We start from the raw sequence: 19786 nt of genomic DNA on the forward strand, positions 1-19786 counted from the left end.
TATAAAATTCTAATAGGATCGATTCAGAAAGAATGTTCCCGATGGTGGGGGAGTCCAGAACTAAGGGTCATAGTTTGAGGATAAAGGATAAACCTTTCAGGACTGAGATGAGGAGAAATTTCTTCATCCAGAGAGTGGTGAACGTGTGGAATTCACCACGATGTGGAGATGCCGGCGTTGGACTGGGGTAAACACAGTAAGAAGTTTAACAACACCAGGTTAAAGTCCAACAGGTTTATTTGGTAGCATGTTCACCACCCACAGCAAGTAGTTGAGGCCAAAACGTCTGATTTCAAGAAGAAATGAGATATAGTTCTCGGGGCTAAAGAGATCAAGGGATATGGAGGGAAGGGGGCATCAGGAAATTGAATTTGATGATCAGTCATGATCAAAATGAACGGCGGAGCAGGCTCTAAGGGCCGAATGGCCTCCTCCTGCTTCCATGTTTCCAGCGGCGGTCTGCAGTGAGCGGCTGAACCGCCCGCTCCGGTGACCATGGAAACCAGCCCGCGCCCTTCAACTGTCTCCGCCCCTTCCGCGAGCGCCCCGGAATCGGAAGTGCCGTTACGTCGGCCAGCCGTTGGGTGTCATGGCGACAGCCTGAGAGAGGAGGGGGTTGAGGTGTTGTAGCGTGAGGCCGGCATCATGAAGACAGTGCTAATGGTGGCCGAGAAACCGTCTCTGGCTCAGTCTATCGCCAAGATCCTGTCGCGGGGTAAGCAAGCCCAGCCCAGCGGTAACCGGGGCCGGGGTTCCCGTTGAGCGGCGGGCACGGTGGCAGCGGCTGCTGCTGGTGAGCGAGAAGGCGACGCTTTCCCATCGTTTATAAAGCGGCTCATTGCATCGTGCGGATAAGTCAAAGCGCGTTAGAGCCAACTTAGAGAGCTTTGTGAAGTTTGCCCCCTGTCGTGATTTTGGCTGATGTGGCTGTTTAGATTACAGGAACAGCGTTTGAGACGAGTAACCAGAAAATCTGCTTTTTGTTGGTTGAGGATAAATTTTAGTCTGGACGCTGATAATTCTCCTGAACTTCACTGAATAATGACATGGGAGTTTTTATGCCGGATTTGAGCAAGCAGATGGGCCTCGGTTTAGTGTCTCATCTTGAATATGGTGTTTCTCACAGTGCAGCACTCTCTCAGTTATTATGGTGAAGTGACAGGATTGGGGTTTGAATCCATGATGATCTAATTTGGGTGAAAGTCTTACCACTGGAACAAGCTATCACTTCCTTGCTTTTTTACTGTGTCCCTTTTTATAAAGCCCAGTGTCTCAAACTTTTTAAATCATTTTCTCAATCTGCCCTGTTACCATTAATGTTTTGCACACAGATGCTCCCATGTTTCTCTGTTTTAGAAATGTACTCTTAAGTTTATATTACCTTTCCTTATTATTCCTACCAAAATGTATCACTTCACACTTCTCTGCATTAAACTTTGTCTCCTATATATCCACCCAGCTGCCAACCTATCTGTCTTCAAGTCTATCACTATCCTCTGCATCAGTTTTCTGGTCAAATGAAATTTTGCCATGTACATCAAGTCTAGGTCATTTAATATAGATTTTTAAAAAACAGTGGTTTCAGTAAATATCTTTGGAACACCACTGTATATCTTAAGTCCAAAAAGCAATCGTTTACCACTATTCTCTACTTCCTGTCACTCAGCTAACTTTGTGTTCATACCACTTCTAAATGTTTTATTCCATGAGACCCAGCCTTGCTGACAAGTCTATTATGTAGAACTCTTGTCAAACACCTTTTGAAAGTCAATGTATGCCATATCAACCGTGACACCTTCATTAACTCAAAGAAATCAGTTTAGTTAAATACAATTTACTTTCATGGGCATTCCTTAATTAATGTTGTTCAAGTTATTGTTAGTCCTGGATTATTATTTAAAACCTTTCCCATCACTTATGTTAAACTGACTGCCTTAGTAAATACAGATGTAAAGTATACATTTAGTATTCCAGCTATGACCTCTGTCTCCATGCATAGATCCCTTTTTTGGTCTGCAATTGGCCTCACACCACCTCTTACTATTCTTATTATTTCTTTGCCGATTGAAAACTTTTGGATTTCCCTTTGTTAGTTACCAGTCACTTCCTATATTCTCTCCCTCCCTCTTTTATTTCCTTTATCACTGACCCTCTGAACTTTCATTGTTCAGCTTGGTTTTCATTTGTGTTATCAATCTGACATCTGTCTTTTTTTTGCTTCATCTTATTTTCTTGTCACCCATAAGGCTCTGACTTTGTTTGCCCTTCCTTACCCCTTCTGGCAATGCACCTTATCTATTCCCAAACCATCTCTTTAAAGGTAGCCCAATGTTCTGTTACAGCTTTGCCTGCCAATCTTTGCTTCCAGTTTATTTCGTACAGATCCATCCTCAACAAATTGAATAGTTGGCCATTTTCCAATTACTTATTTTTACTCTAGATTGCTCCTTGTCCTTTTTCATTGTTACTCTAATGTTATGGTATATGATCACTGTTCCCTAAATACCCCTCAAATGACACTTGACCCACCTCATTTATCATTCAAATTTCTGTGTCAAAAACGTACTGCTCAAGAAAATTCCTTTGGACACTTCAGAAACTTTCTTTGCCTCTCCCTATTCGCTATTGCTTTTTAAAGTTTATATTATGATAATTAACGTTGCCCACGATCACTATATAGTTCTTACACCTCCCTCTAATTTCCTTAGAAAATTGCTCCTCTGTATCTTTCCATTAGTGGGTAACCCATAAAGTACATCCAGTAGTGTAATGACACTCCTGTTGTTTCTTAACCCTAACCAGAGGATTTCTGTCCTTGATTCCTTCAGGACATCCTCTCTCCAACACTAACATTCATCTTGAATAGTACTGCCACCCTCTTCTTTCCTTCCCTATCTTTACTGAACATCTTCTATTCGGAGATGTTTAGTATGTAGTCCTGCCCTTTTTGAACCAGGCCTTTACAGCAACATATTTGCATGCGGCTACCTGTGCTTGCAGCTTACCAACCTTATTTGCTACACTGTGTATTTACATATAGTGACAGAGTTGATCATCAGTACCTGCACTAATGATGGGGTGATTAAAATTGGGGATGTTCAAGAGGCCAGAATTGAAGGAGCTCGCATATCTGGGAGGGTTGAAGGGCTAGAGAAGTAACAGATAGGGAGGGGGGAATGGGCTTGGAGAGATTTGAAAAGAAGGTTAAGAATTTTAAAACCAGGCTTTGCTTAACTGGGAACCAGTGTAGGTGAGTGAGCAATGTAGATGAATGACACTTGGTACAAGTTAGGATATAGATGGCAGAGTTTTGGATGAGTTTAGGTTTATGAGGCATGGGAGACAGGAGACTGGCAAGAAATACCTTGGAATTGTCAAAGAACAGTTAATAGTCATAGGGCTCTAAATTAACTTTCTCAAAACCCAGAGTTATAATTGGGCCCATACAATTGGAATAGAATAAGACCCTTTGACCCATCAAATCTACCCGAGTTATGATGAAAAGCAGTGCAGTTATCCTACTCCCCCTTTCCCTGAACGTTCATCATTCCTTTTGAAAGTTGCTATTAAATGTGTTTCTACCTACCAGCCAATCAGGGAGTGCATTCCAAATTTCAACCACTTGTGTAAAGAAAGTTTTTCCATGTTTGGCCTATGATTTTTTTGCCAGGTGCTGCTTAAGTTTGCATGCTCAAGTTATCAATTTGCAGATATTGGAAACTGACAAATAAAAATAAACTATATAAACCCTTCATGATATTAAACACTTCTGCTTTAAGGAGAACATTCCCTACCCCAGTTTCTTCAGCCTGTTCACATAATTGCAATCCCTCGTCTCTAGAACCATCCCAGTTAATGTCTTCAGTACCCTATCCACGGCTTTCAATGCTTTCCTAAAGCCACATTGGACAAAATATTCCAGCTGGAGTTGCAGTACTCTTTTGTATAGTTCAGCATAACTTCCTGGCATTTGAGCCCCCTAGTTCTATATACGAAGCCCAGGATCTTGTATGCTTTCATTGATTGCTTTGTTAATCCATCCTACCATCTTCAAAAATTTGTCCACAACGCACCCAGGTCTCCCTATTCTTACACACACTTTAAAATTGTATGATTTAGTTTGTACTGTTTCTCATTCTTCCTATCAAAATGTATCACCTCAATCTCTTCTGCGTTGCATTTCATCTGCCCATTCCACCGACCTGTGTTTTTGAAATCTATTACGCCTTTCTACACCACTTACTACATTTCGAATTTTAGCGTCATCTGCATCTGAAATCATGTCCTGCATCTCCATGTGTAAATAATTAACATCTATCAACCAAAGCGACGATCCTAATGCTGAACTTTGAGGAGTTCCACTCTATACCTCCCTACAGTTGGAAAAAATAGCCATTCAACACAACTGTTTTCTATTCCTCAGTCAGTTTTCAATCCGTGTAAAATGGGCTTCAATTTTGCTAACAAACCTATTTATGGTGCTTTATCAAATGCCTTTTGAAAGTCCATGTATACATCAACTGAACTGCTCTCATCCACCCTCTCTTGTCACCTTATCAAAAAACTTATCAAGTTAGTCAAACCAGGATCACTGCTTTTGAGAGAGGAATAACAAAAAAAACTGTTTAAGATAGGAAAGAAGAACAGCTTGAATGCCTGGTACCAGGTTACTAACATAAAAGGTGCTTTGTAGGTGGCTTCTGTAGCAACACCGGAGTAAATGCCTTTGAAATCTAACAACGGCATGATGGGCCAAATGGCCGCCTTCTGCACTCTAACATGTTATGAGGCGACAAAGGAACCACCCTCGGAACAGAAAACTGCATGCAACAGTGAAATTCTTACCTTAAGAAAATACATGGTTATCCTCACAGTACAGACTCTGTAGATTCCAGAGAAGTTGATGGATTTGGAAAACGTTCTGGTGAATTTGCTGTTATTCTTCGTATTTTTATATAAAGGAAAACCACTTGTGTATTAGATCAGTGATGGGCTAATTTTCCATTTGGGTACATTTTATTTTAGTTACTACGTACACTATTTAGGTAATGGATAGCTCCTGGATAATAATTGCAATTCATAATAGTTGATGGGTGCTGTTGAGATAACAGTGAGCTTTTGAGACCACTGCCAAGTTAGTCATGCTTCCTCAAGTGAAGAATAATTTACAAAATTTGAATTTGTTATGGTGATTTACCTGTCCAGTGAGACTACACAAGAAATAGTTGGTCCTATGAAACATATTAATTTTTCAAAAGGTAAGCAAGAGGAAAAAGAATGCTTTCCTACCTAGGAACCACAGGATGTTTTCTGATGCTGTTGTTGTTTAGGGAATATAGAATCCCTACAGTGCAGAAGGAGATTGTTCAGCCGATTGAGCTTTCACTAACAACAATCCCACCCAGGCCCTATCCCTGTAACCCATATATTTACCTCTGCTAATGCTTCTCACAATGGTCAATTTAGCATAGCCAATCAACCTAACCTGCACATCTTTGGAGTGTGGGAGGAAACCGAAGCATGCAGAGGAAGCCCATGCAGACACAAGGAGAATGTGCAAACCCCACACAGTCACCGAAGGCTAAAATTTCAACTTAGGTCCCTGGCACTGTGAGGCAGCAATGCTAGCCACCGTGCTACCTCATCATAAGGGGCATGAGATTTCAGTGCATTATCGATCTTCTCTCAAATATTGCGTTGTTTCTGCACTGTAGGGTTTCTATGATTCTGAATACTTCAATGCTCCTATCCCAGAAAATGAAGTATCATCCAGAAGTCCATCCCTATGCCCCTAATGAATCTTTGAGCCATCAAAACTACAAGATTCCAGGTTTGATTCCCATTCTGTGGTCAATTAGTGTATCCCAGTGAAGCAGTTGTGAAGCCACCACAATATACATTCTTGAGATAGATATATTTCTAATTAAAAAAATATGGGGAACAGGTGGGGAGGCAGATTTGAGACCAGGGAACGTTCAGCCATGATCTGAATGAATGGCCATGCAGGCTCGAGGGGCTGAATTTGCCTACTTCTGCTCCTAATTCCTATGTTCCTATATTAAATTGGGAGTGGAAAATTGCGGTTTGTATAAAAACTATAGTAATTATGTGAGACCTTGATTTCTCTTGTCTGTTCTGTGTGGCGTAATTTAATCTGCATTTTGATAGGTTCCAAAAGTCAATGAACAATTTCAAATTGGTTAAAAGAAGGACAGGACTGGCAGCTGAATATTCCGGGGTATAAGTGTTTTAGGCGAGACAGAGGAGGGGCTAAAAAAGGTGGGGGAGTAGCGATATTAGTTAAGGAGCATATTACCACGGTGCAGAGGGTAGACAACTTAGAGGGGTCATGTACTGAGTCGCTGTGGGTGGAACTCAGAAACAGGAAGGGTGCAGTCACTATGCTGGGGGTGTACTACAGACCACCCAACAGCCCACGGGATGTGGACGAAAGGATATGTCAGGAGATTCTGGATAGGTGCAGAAAAAATAGGGTTGTTGTAGTGGGGGACTTTAATTTCCCTGGCACAGACTGGAAAGTGCTTAGAGCTGGGGGTCCGGACGGGGAGGAATTTGTAAAATGCGTACTGGAAGGTTCTTTGGAACAGTATGTAGATAGCCCGACTAGAGAGGGGGCTATACTGGACCTAGTTCTGGGAAATGAGCCCGGTCAGGTCGTCAAAGTTTCGGTAGGGGAACATGTGGCAAATAGTGACCACAACTCTGTTAACTTTAGGATAGTAATGGACAAGGATGAGTGCTGTCCTACGGGCAGGGTGCTAAATTGGGGGAAGGCTGACTATAGCCGAATTAGGCAGGAATTGGTGGATGTTGATTGGGAGAGGATGTTCGAGGGTAAGTCCGCGTCTGGCATGTGGGAGTCTTTTAAGGAACTATTGATAAGGCTGCAGGATAGGCATGTGCCTGTAAAAAGGAAAGATAGGAAAGGTAGGATTCGAGAGCTGTGGATAACCAGGGAAATTGAGGATCTGATTAAAATGAAAAGGGAGGTGTACGTTAAGTCCAGGCAACTGAAAACAGATGGAGCTCTGGAGGAATACAGAGAGAGTAGGAAAGAACTCAAACGGGGAGTTAGAAGGGCAAAAAGAGGTCACGAGATGTTCTTGGCAGGCAGGATTAAGGAGAATCCTAAGGCATTCTATTCATACGTTAGGAACAAAAGAGTTGTCAGGGAGAAAATCGGACCTCTCAGGGACAAAGGAGGGGAATTATGCTTAGAACCCAAGGGAATAGGGGAGATCCTAAATGAATACTTTGCATCGGTATTCACGAAGGAGAGGGGCGTGTTAACCGGGAGTGTCTCGGAGGGAGGTGTTGACCCGTTAGAGAAAATCTCCATTACAAGAGAGGAAGTGTTAGGTTTTTTAGGGAACATTAAAACTGACAAAGCCCCAGGGCCTGATGGCATCTATCCTCGACTGCTCAGGGAGACGAGAGATGAAATTGCTGGGCCTCTGACGGAAATCTTTGTCGCTTCTTTGGACACGGGTGAGGTCCCTGAGGATTGGAGGATAGCGAATGTGGTCCCGTTGTTTAAGAAGGGTAGCAGGGATAACCCAGGAAATTATAGGCCAGTGAGCTTGACGTCCGTGGTAGGGAAGTTGTTGGAGAGGATTCTTAGAGACAGGATGTATGTGCATTTAGAACGGAACAATCTCATTAATGACAGACAGCATGGTTTTGTAAGAGGGAGGTCGTGCCTTACAAATTTGGTGGAGTTTTTTGAGGAAGTGACAAAAACGGTTGATGAAGGAAGGGCTGTGGATGTCGTCTATATGGATTTCAGTAAGGCATTTGACAAAGTCCCACATGGCAGCTTGGTTAAGAAGGTTAAGGCTCATGGGATACAAGGAGAAGCGGCTAGATGGGTGGAGAACTGGCTTGGCCATAGGAGACAGAGGGTAGTGGTCGAAGGGTCTTTTTCCGGCTGGAGGTCTGTGACCAGTGGTGTTCCGCAGGGCTCTGTACTGGGACCTCTGCTATTTGTGATATATATAAATGATTTGGAAGAAGGTGTAACTGGTGTAATCAGCAAGTTTGCGGATGACACGAAGATGGCTGGACTTGCGGATAGCGAAGAGCATTGTCGGGCAATACAGCAGGATATAGATAGGCTGGAAAATTGGGCGGAGAGGTGGCAGATGGAGTTTAATCCGGATAAATGCAAAGTGATGCATTTTGGAAGAAATAATGTAGGGAGGAGTTATACAATAAATGGCAGAGTCATCAGGAGTATAGAAACACAGAGGGACCTAGGTGTGCAAGTCCACAAATCCTTGAAGGTGGCAACACAGGTGGAGAAGGTGGTGAAGAAGGCATATGGTATGCTTGCCTTTATAGGACGGGGTATAGAGTATAAAAGCTGGAGTCTGATGATGCAGCTGTATAGAACGCTGGTTAGGCCACATTTGGAGTACTGCGTCCAGTTCTGGTCGCCGCACTACCAGAAGGACGTGGAGGCGTTAGAGAGAGTGCAGAGAAGGTTTTCCAGGATGTTGCCTGGTATGGAGGGTCTTAGCTATGAGGAGAGATTGGGTAGACTGGGGTTGTTCTCCTTGGAAAGACGGAGAATGAGGGGAGATCTAATAGAGGTATACAAAATTATGAAGGGTATAGATAGGGTGAACAGTGGGAAGCTTTTTCCCAGGTCGGAGGTGACGATCACGAGGGGTCACGGGCTCAAGCTGAGAGGGACGAAGTATAACTCAGACATCAGAGGGACGTTTTTTACACAGAGGGTGGTGGGGGCCTGGAATGCGCTGCCAAGTAGGGTGGTGGAGACAGGCACGCTGACATCGTTTAAGACTTACCTGGATAGTCACATGAGCAGCCTGGGAATGGAGGGATACAAACGATTGGTCTAGTTGGACCAAGGAGCGGCACAGGTTTGGAGGGCCGAAGGGCCTGTTTCCTGTGCTGTACTGTTCTTTGTTCTTTGTTTGAGTTTTAGTTTTGGACATCACTCAGTATTGTAACTGAACTGTTTTCAAAATAAAATGAAAGAGAGATGAATCTTTACATGTATACAGGGCCTTGAATCATCAAAAAGATTAGAAGCTCAGCAATGTGAATTACTCTTAGAGTGCCATAACTAGACAGATGTAGTGACCATTTTGTGCAAACAACAACCTGCAAACAAAATTGAGATGAATGGCTCTGTTGTATTTATTGAGCGAAAAGTGATGACCAGGACAACCAAAAGAACTATTTGCTTTTCTTCAAATTAGAGCCACACGATCTTTAATATACCAGACAGGTATTTTTATGTAGAATGCAGTTACTGGTCTGAGTCTGATGCAATTTGGGTATCAACTGGGTTGGACTTCGTATAAGCTATTTGGCTCATGCCTGGATATCCTCCTGCCCATGTGAGAACTTTGCACACGCACTCTTATACATCAGCCTTCAGACTGGGGTTTCAGATTGGAGCTGTCCTTAAAGAAAAGAGCGTTGAAAATGATTGAATTTGAATGTGGAGTTTGTAAAGGAACAATCAGCTTGTGAATTTGGTCTCAACAGTTCCTCTGAAATTCGCTGTGCACTAAGCTTGTTTTTCATTTGCCTTCGAATCAGGTAACTTCAACTCCCGGAAGGGATTAAATGGCGTATGCTCTGTACACGAGTACACTGGGACTTTCCTGGGTCAGAGTGTTCGGTTCAAGGTGACATCGGTCTGTGGTCATGTGATGACCTTGGATTTCATAGGTAATGTGGATCCTGGTGTGGTTTTCTTCTACTTGGGAAGGGTAAAAATTGTTGTCTGATGTTGAGGATAATGACTACAGCAGTGGCTGCTTGTAAGTGTATTCCTCAAATGGGTATTCCTCAGTCTGCTTGTTTTTAAAACTTAGATTTTGAGGATGTGCTTGTTATTATGTTTAATGAGACTTTGGTGGGGAAGGGACTGGTGCATTAACTGATCATAGATGTGCAGAAAAAAATTAAGTTTGTACTGTTGGTTTGCGTGACTCTATCAACACTAAGGTTATCAATTGCTTAGATGTGTTCCTGAAGGTTTCAGCACATGACCTCCAGTCGTCCCATTCCAACAACCCTTTTCCTCCCATCTCCAATATTTTTCAGACAAAAATGCTAAAGAAAATGAATTAGAAAAATGGTCGTTTTAATGCCCCTCTGATTTTTCTCCTGGGTTGCCTGCAGCTGCGACCAGGAGATGGGTCTTTAATTCCTGGAAAATCTAGGACTGTTCTGGAAGGTTTGCATCCCAAACTGCTTGCCCTCCTTTGCATGTTCACCTAAGAGTCTGAAGGTAAAGTTACAGAGCTGAAGTCTTTCAACCTGATTGTATTATTTTGTATGACACCTTTTTATATTAGTGACTGGCTCCAGTTTTTGATACCTGTATGCAATTTAGCAAGGAAACAAATTCCATTTTGCTGGTAAAAATGTACATTGGCACTATCACCAGGTTTTGAATCAAAAAATACAGTTCCAGTTCAATCTTCATATTACTAGATGTAAACTATTGCTTTCCATATCCTATTAAATCAGGTTTTCTGTTAGTGGAAAAGAGAATAGGGTGGCTGCGCTGGTATTTAGTTTATCACTGGGTCGTGGTGAACTCACAAAGGTCGTCGTCTTTGGTATTCACTTGCTTACGTGAATGATTGTCCACCTAAGAAACGCCATGTCATTGGTCATGGGTTCTGTGGGTCCTTGCTTGGCTGATGAGCCTGATCCAAGAACCACATCTATGACTGCACACTTGGCAAGTGTTTTTGGGAGGTGGGATTGGTCTTTGGACTTGAGATCACTGGTATTCATTTCTCAGGCTCCTTTTCTGGACTTGTGCCCCCTCCATCAGGAGGTTCCTTCAAGTGGGTCTCTTCTGAGCAAGGGCCTCCCGGGCGTTGAAGTCTGTGTTGCTTTCTAGAGGTTCATGGTGTCTTTGAAGCACATCCTTTATCCTCCTTTTGTTCAGGAGCAAATCTTCAAATCGCGATGCTCAGTTGCTGCATGAATGAAGTGTCCAGTGGCTTAGTGAAATATGTGAACTATTGTAATGTCTTTAAAATTATATTGCCTAGTCATTAATTATATACGCAGATAAATAGGATTAAGAATAGCAGATCTGTGATTGGATTTGAATTGTGGTAAAACGATACCTTTGTTCCAATGTGATTTATTCTGGACTGTTGACTGGCACTCGCAGCATGATCTGTCCATATTTTAATCACTCATTAGCATCAGCAAAAATGTTTGCACAGCTTCATCATTGGTCCAGTCCATATTGAACTTTTTATTAGCTTTTAAAGTGGGTAAGCTCTCAGATCAGGTTCTGAAACAGGATATGGATAACATGAATGGGCTTTCCTTGTTCTGTTGTTGTTCCTGCATTTAGTGCTACAATATAATGGGATTACTTGACATTGATCTTTATAGGTGAAGCAATCCTGGCCGTGTCTTTTTATTTTCAGGTAAATATAACAACTGGGATAAAGTTGATCCAGCAGAACTTTTCAGCAAAGCACCAACAGAAAAGAAAGAAGCCAACCCTAAACTCAACATGGTGAAGTTCTTACAGGTACAAAAAATAAGAGTCGTCAATTCAAAATGTTCTTATCAGTACTGTATATTCTGCTTCCAAACTCAACTTGGCCAAATATAGGTAAGTACCTTGGAGCATGCATTAATTTGGTCCATTTTCATTGGGTTCCAGTACTATGTAATTGAACACAGTTCTTTTTATTTTGTTGGATAAGGTTTTGCTCACTGAGTTACTACTTATTCAGGAACTATTTACTCATTACCAATTGGTTGAATCTTATAGCACTATGATCTTGGGTGAGAGTCAAGTCTTTGTCCAACAAAGTAAATCAAATACTGCTCAGTTAATTGTTTGAACACTTAATGACACTCATTCACTAGTTTGTCTGTTTTGAACAGGTAGAAGGGCGAGGCATTGATTACATTGTGCTATGGCTGGATTGTGACAAAGAAGGGGAAAACATCTGCTTTGAGGTAAGGTATTTTATTCTGGGACTCGATAATACATATTCATTTAACAGTCCCCGAAACAGAAACTTTCATTTTGGTTACAAAGGTGAGAACTGAGTAAGGATGGACAATTATGACAACTTCTCAACAGGGACAATCTTGTTCTTCAGTTGTCTATGCCCCGAGCTCTGGCGTTCCCTCCCTATGCCCTTCCACCTCTGCACCTCACTTTTCTTCTTTAAGTTCTTAAAACATACCTCTTCAACCAAACTTTTGATCATCTGACCTAATATTTCCGTATGTGGTTGTTTGTCATATTTTGTTTTAATGCTCTGAGAAGACACTTGGGATTTACATTATGCTAAAGGTGTTATATAAATGCAAGTTGTTAGCTGTGCTGTGTGATATTTCTTTACTATCGAAATCTGATGCCACCCTTTGCATGCATTGAGATAAGTGGCTAGAATGCTGTCCATACCAATGCACAATTTAGGGCAATTACTGCTCTCATTTGGATTTGTCAATTCTCATTAAAATTCTGAAAATCACCTTGATTTTAACCAAAATATGTAATTGTTGAGAAGCTATATAATTTTGGGCTTTATTTTCAAATTGTAATTCTTGGTGTAGGAGTGCAACTATGTTCATGATCCTGAGTGGCCGAGAGGCATTGACAATCTAGCTCAAAGGCTTGACAATTCCGATTTGTTCCCCAGGACATTTTTATGAGAAAAAAACAAATAGATAATACTCAGTAACTGGAGGGAAAAAAGAAAGAAAGCTTTTGCATTTTGGTTTTATGCCAACACCATCAGCCAATTATATGATCCCTGGACTGCCATGATGTATATTACCTGCTTTCAAACAAACTATAACTCCATAATTGGACCAGAATTGCTGGACGAATATCAACCAAAAGCTCCAGATGTTGTTCTTTCTATATGTTTGCTTACATTCACGACAGTTGCATAAAATGCTTGTCCTCAAAGCATGGCCCTACAACGTGCCACATTTACCTTGGATTCACAAATGTACCTGTAAAGTCTAGTTGTATCCCTTTGCTCACATTATTCACAGTGTAATGGTTGGGTGTGAAACCTGAAAGGTTCAATTGGCTTTTCAAGTGGGGGGTGATATCCAATCTAATCTTTTGAAGAAATGGTGGCACTTGCCAGCATCATTGCTGGTGTAGATTGACATTGAGGATTTATGAAATGGAAATCCTGTTTCTCAAACCTATTGGAGTTTGTTTTTTGAGGACGTAACTAGCAGAATAGATAAGGGAGAACCAGTGGGTGTGGTGCATTTGGATTTTCAGAAAGCTTTTGATACAGTCCCACATAAGATTTTTGTGGACAAAAATTAAAGCACATGGGATTGGGGTAATATATTGGCACAGATGGAGAATTGGTTAGCAGACAAGAAACCGAGAGTAGGAATTAATGGGTCTTTTTCAAAGTGGCAGGCATTTGGGAATAAGGAAGAATAATGTTGCAGAATGTACTGTCTGTCGGGTATGTGAAGAACTCAATTACAGACTTGATTAGGTTCACTTTCCTACAATAGGTAAACTTTGCATTCAGAATATTGTACTGTAGTGTGTTTCTGTTTATCCAGGTACTTGATGCTATTCGACCTGTTATGAACATTCCTCGTGGAAATGAGAGAGTGATTTATCGTGCAAAGTTCAGTGCTATAACAGATGCTGACATTAACAATGCTATGAACCAATTGGGAGAACCAAATCGAAATGAGGCACTATCAGTGGATGCACGTCAAGAGCTGGACCTGAGAGTGGGATGTGCTTTTACCAGGTACAGCAAAGTTTATATGTACAATCTCTAGATTTCATAGTTGAATCCACAAGGCTGGATGCCCTTCAAGCTCCTTCATTAATAGAACTTAATTACAAAGCACTTGTTTCTATTCAATTAATGATGTATATCTAATGTTCCAGTCTTCAAACAGAAAGGTTTAACATTATCACTAGCAAGTAAGGTTTAAGTTTTTAGTTTATTTATTAGTGTCACAAGTAGGCTTACATTAACACTGCAATGAAGTTATGAAAATCCCCTAGTTGCCACACTTCAGGTACACTGAGAGAGCATTTAGCAGGGCCAATCTTTTGGATTGTGGGAGGAAGCTGGAGTACCCAGAGGAAACCCATGCAGACGGGTAGAATGTGCAAACTCCACACACAGTGACCCAAACTGGGAATCAAACCTGTGAGGCAGCAGTGCTAACCACTGTGCTACACTTTTACTGCTAACCAATGAAAAATTCTTCAAGGGATGTTGGCGCTAATTATTAGCCATGTTTTGACCACACTCAGCAATGTTAATTTAAAAACCTATCTGGAAGCTGTCACTTGGAGCAATCCTATTAACTTTACTACATGCTGGCCATTTCTTTTAATGAGATATTGTATTCTTGGTAGTTTGTAGGGAGTATAGTGGGGTGACCTCACATTTTATCTAATGGTGGGTGAAATTATAAAGTGATGTTTGCTTTATATTAATATTTCAGTTTGAAGTTAAAATGAGTTTGCATCCCTTGAGTATTTTGTCTATTCTGAAAGTCCACTTCCCCCTCACTGGAAGAATTAATAAGATAATTTCCTGTCTAAAGTCCTCATTTTTCTAATGGAAACACCATATGCAGACTGTGCATGTGTCTTCTGGCCACACATTGTCCCGCTTGGAAAAATAGTGCTGTTAATTGCTATAACTATTCCCCAGTGTGTACAATGCACAAATTGTTTATTTAGCTTTTCCATGTAAGAAGTAAACTGCTGGAATTTGGGAGGAGATTTGATTTGTGTTCCTGAAGGGAAGCTTTTATAAAACAGTGGTATAAATTACACGAAGAAAAAAGTATAAAGGGCATTGCTTGTATGGAGTCTCTTGTTGGGGATGTGCCTTACTGTTTGTGTGTACTGTGCTCTCCATTGAATAATAAGTTCCCGTAAGATCAGAAAGTTACCATTTCTCAGTTTAGAGTGACCAATGCTTTTGTTACTGTGGTTTTTTCAGATTTCAGACCAAGTACTTCCAGGGCAAATATGGGAATTTGGACAGTTCCCTCATCTCATTTGGACCCTGCCAGACACCCACTCTTGGCTTCTGTGTCGAGCGGCATGACAAGATCCAGTCTTTCAAGCCTGAGGCTTACTGGGTCCTGCAGGCAAAGGTTTGTGTTGAAATTCCATGAAGTCTGAATAATCCTGGTGTATTCAAGGAACAGTTAGCTAAAGTTAATTTTGGAATTTGAGAATAAACATGTTTGCAGAGCTCCAAGAAGCCAAGATGTTTTTTCATTCATTCTGGGAGATGAGCTTTTGTGTGTGTGGCATATCATTGATTATAGCACAGTGGCATAGTGGTTAGCGCTGCTGCCTCACAGCGCCAGGACATGGGTTCAATTCCAGTCTTGGGTGACTGTGTGGAATCTGCACGTTTTCCCTTAAACTGCGTGGGTTTTCCCCGGGTGCTCTGGTTTCCTCCCACACTCCAAAGATGTGCAGGTTAGGTAGATTGGCCATGGTAAATTGAACCTTAGTGTCAGGGTAAATACGTGGGGTTACGGGGACAGGGCCTGGGCAGGATTGTTGTCGATGCAGGCTCGATGGGCCAAATGGCCTCCTTCTGCACTGTGTAGATTCTATGATTATCTTTTGATATGTTAACAGAATAGGTGGGTTTTATCTTCAGCAATTTACCATTCATGGTGCTGACCCACAGAATTATCTTCTTTAAAAGATAAGAGCTAGCAAGAGCCTAGGTGTGACACATTGGATTCAGCCTGCTTTCATACCTTTTGTGAGGTATTCTTTAACTGACTACTAGGTGCAATGTATTGGAGTGTATTGATTTCACTGGCCACTGTGTGCAAAAGGTCAGAGCACTATCCTTCCATTGGTGTTGCATATTGGAGCAACCTCATTCTATTAGATAAAAGTAAGTTAATGCGAATGTTAAAGTCTGAAACAAAAACAGAAAATGCTAGAAAATCTCAGCCGATTTGACTCGAGTCATCCAGATTTGAAATGCTAGCTCTTTCTCTCTCTCCACAGATGCTGTCAGATCAGCTGAGATTTTCCAGCATTTTCTGCTTTTCACTCTACTAGCTGTTGGGTGCAGCATCAAAATATTGTTCTGTTGCTGGGCACAATGCCTTGAAGCACCCTTCTGTGGTGGCAGTATTTTTGGAACACCATCTTCCTGCTAGCTAATTGGTGAGGAATTTTAAAACCCCTTCTGATTAATAGCTGGTGGCTATGTGATGTTGCAGCGAATTAGCTTTCACTGCTAGGAACTGGATTAAAACCAAAACCGTTGTTTTTGATTTCCTTTTCCCTTGCATGTGCCTGATTGACAGATTAATTGAGGGGGACGTAAAAAGCTAGTTAAGAAACTGAAATGAATGTGCAATGCAACTAAGTGGGACTGAGAACTGTACGAGTCCAAGAGTTGGGTACAAGATGGAGTGAGCCAGCTTTTAATCATAACTATACTGCATCTTGGTAGTTCAGGATTAAAATTAGTGTCTACTGATGGTCTTATCAATTGGTATTTCATTCCAGATGTGACATTTGAGGGGGGGGGAAAGGCAAGTCACTATTTTCTTAAACTGATAGCCATAAGTGAAGAGCAACACTGTTTTGTTATGGTACAAGACTGGAAAGGGTTGATAAAGAAGATGAGCTATTCGGGAAACAGCGACTAACTGATGCCAAGCAATGGTTTTAAAAGCCCGATGATTGTATGAAGCAATATTGAGGGGAGATGGACATTCATACTTTGGAGGGCTTAGACAAGCTGAAATTTGATTAGGACGGAGTGATTGGTTTTGAATTAAACACTATGTAGATGTAGGGTGGACGGAGAGTGTGTAGGACAGAGTTTTGATGCACAGAGTCATTTATGGGACAAGGTTGCCATTCTAGGGGGTGGCACGGTAGCACAGTGGTTAGCACTGCTGCTTCACAGCTCCAGGGACCTGGGTTCGATTCCCGGCTTAGGTCACTGTGTGGAGTTTGCACATTCTCCTCGTGTCTGCGTGGGTTTCCTCCGGGTGCTCAGGTTTTCTCCCACATTCCAAAGATGTGCAGGTTAGGTTGATTGGCCATGCTTAAATTGCCCCTTAGTGTCCTGAGATGTGTAGGTTAGAGGGATTAGTGGGTAAAATATGTAGGGATATGGGGGTAGGGCCTGGGTGGGATTGTGGTCGGTGCAGACTCGATGGGCCGAATGGCCTCTTTCTGTACTGTAGGGTTTCTATGATTTCTATGATGGTCTATGCCGTCTCTCTGTGGAGCAATCCAGTCAGTCCCCCGCTCTATCCCTGTAGGCCTGCAAGTTTACTTATTTTAAATGCTCATCCAATTTCCCTTTGAAACCATTGATCATCCCACCATCTTCGTGGGCAGCAAGTTCCGGGTCACTGCCACTCACGGTGTTAAAAATGTTCTTCCTTAAATTTCCCCTGCATCTCTTGTCCAAAACCCTCATTATATATCTCAACCTTGTGCCATTAGCTAATGGGAGCAGTTTTTCCGTGACTACCTTATTCCAAACTGTCTTAATTCTGTACACCGTTATCAAATCTCTCCTCAGTTTGCTCTGTTCCAAGGAGAATAATCTCCAATCTAACGTCCCCCATCCCTGGAACCATTCTGGTAAATCACCCGCTCACAGCCCTTGCATTCTCCTTGAAATGTAATGACCAGAGCTGAACACACTACCTTAGTTGTGACCTAACCAGAGCTTTAAGGAAAAGCATATTTTATTTGTTTGTGGTTCTAAAGCATTTCACCATTTTCTAATCATATATATATATCACACACTTTTTCTGTTACTGTGTTTGGTGTGATATGTGAATATGAAAGGAATGTTGTGAATAAAATTAAACTATAGAATCATCAATGATTCCTCACTCATTCCCACCAGCTGCACAATACTTTAGAAACTCTATACTGCAGATATGCACTAATTCACAAACTTGCTACTACCAGTTTGCTCCTACTTTGCTAACATGCTTTCTCGGTTCTCAGGCTTTCCTGTTAACCAATTGGCATCCGAATTATTTGTCCAGAATTATTTGAGAAGAAAATGTCCATGTTTTAACCTGTTCAGTACTGACCTTTGCACTAACTGATCCCTTCTTGGGCCGCTGTTGGTGCTAGGGGATTTTCACAGTAACGCCATTGCAGTGTTAATGTTAGCCTACTTGTGACACTAACAAATAAACTTTAAAATGTTATCATTGTAATGCCTGTCACAGTATTGAAAGTAATGAGTTTCTAGAGGATGAATAGATCTACAGCTTCTTCCTCGCTGCCATCAGACTTGTGAAGAATGGACCTACCATATATTAAATTGGATCGTTCTCTACACCCTAGCTATGATTGTAACACTACATTCTGCACCCTCTCCTTTCCTTCTCCCCTATGTATTCTATGAATGGTATGCTTTGACTGTATTAAGAAACAATACTTTTCACTGTATACCCATACATGTGACATAAGTAAATCAAATCAAATTTGCAAACCAACAATATGATGATTGTTCTCGATCTGTTTGTTCACACCAGATCAGTAATTGTGCTGGGGATTCCATGGTTCTGGACTGGGATAGAGTTAGAGTATTTGACCGGGAAGTTGCACAGATGTATCTGAATATGACAAAATCCACAACAGAAACAAAGGTAAGCAAGAGCAAAAGTATAGATCTTTAGTCACTCTGAATCTCTTGGGAGGGGGGGGGGGGGGGGCCAAGAGGGACTAAGAGAGCATATGGATACTGATGCATGGTAAGACAGTGGTCGGGTTACTGGGAAATTAGAAACTGCTATCAATAAAAGTGACCGTGAAGCAGATGGCTTGTTGTAAAAACCCAACGGTTTCACTTAAAGCCCTTTTGAGAAAGCAGCCTGCCAATCTAATCTGCTGTGATTTATATGTGACTCCAGCCTCCTTACTTGACTTGTAGCTGCCTTCTGAAGTGCCCTAAAAAGCCACTCAGTTACACCAAAACTACTATAATTATTGCTGTGCTTAAAGAGCAAGACACACCACCTTCTCAGCAGCTAAGGATAGCCAATAAATGCTCACCTTGCCAGTGATGCACACATCCTGAGAATGAAAAATAGATCAGTATGCAGAAAGAAAATAATTCCCTAAGTGCACATCTGGGTAATCACCAGAGTAGGAAGAGAGTCTGTAAACGCTCAGAGTGGAATCTGTAATCTCTGGAGCAAGCAAGATGTGGTGGGTGGGGAGAAAGAGGAAATTGGAAAGCTGCAGATGGGAGGGAAAGAAAGAGGATTTCAGTTCCAAACTAGAAATCATAAGCATTAAATTCTACAACTTGCCTTTGTACCAACTGAAAGACCAGAGTTTAAATGTAGTGCCTGAGAGAACCATTGCACAAATAGCAAGGCCTCCAGCACTATACTTCAAGGTTATTCTAAACAAGGCAGATTATTCTCCATGGTCAACTCCTGGACTTCTATTTCACATATATGAATGTCATCTCCTGTGACATGTGATGACTTATGAAAGAAAACTGCTAACTGAAGACCTGGGCTCTTTTTCTTAACTGTAGAAGTACCTTGTAGCTGAATTTGTATGTTAATTTTTGTTGCAGGTAGAATCTGTGAGTAAAAAAGAGAAGGTGAAACAGCGACCGCAGGCTCTGAACACTGTGGAGATGTTGCGTGTAGCCAGCTCTGCCCTAGGTATGCTGCGTATTACATGCAACTCTCTCTAATCATTACTGGGGATAAATTTGATTTCTTAGCTATGTGA

General features: G+C 41.6%; 1 protein-coding gene across 1 annotated transcript in view; it reads left to right on the plus strand.

Moving 5' to 3' along the window:
• The first annotated feature begins 548 nt into the window (after positions 1-548).
• The window catches only part of top3b (DNA topoisomerase III beta), a 47912-nt gene continuing 28674 nt past the window's right edge, over positions 549-19786 (plus strand). The window contains exons 1-8 of the mRNA XM_078226839.1: positions 549-715; positions 9595-9726; positions 11460-11566; positions 11929-12003; positions 13597-13793; positions 15012-15168; positions 18571-18684; positions 19626-19716. Coding sequence (XP_078082965.1) covers positions 646-715; positions 9595-9726; positions 11460-11566; positions 11929-12003; positions 13597-13793; positions 15012-15168; positions 18571-18684; positions 19626-19716 — 943 coding nt within the window. The 5' untranslated portion in view covers positions 549-645. The remainder of the gene's footprint in view (positions 716-9594; positions 9727-11459; positions 11567-11928; positions 12004-13596; positions 13794-15011; positions 15169-18570; positions 18685-19625; positions 19717-19786) is intronic.

Source organism: Mustelus asterias, chromosome 13 (genome assembly GCF_964213995.1).
Source record: "Mustelus asterias chromosome 13, sMusAst1.hap1.1, whole genome shotgun sequence".
Taxonomy (NCBI): domain Eukaryota; kingdom Metazoa; phylum Chordata; class Chondrichthyes; order Carcharhiniformes; family Triakidae; genus Mustelus; species Mustelus asterias.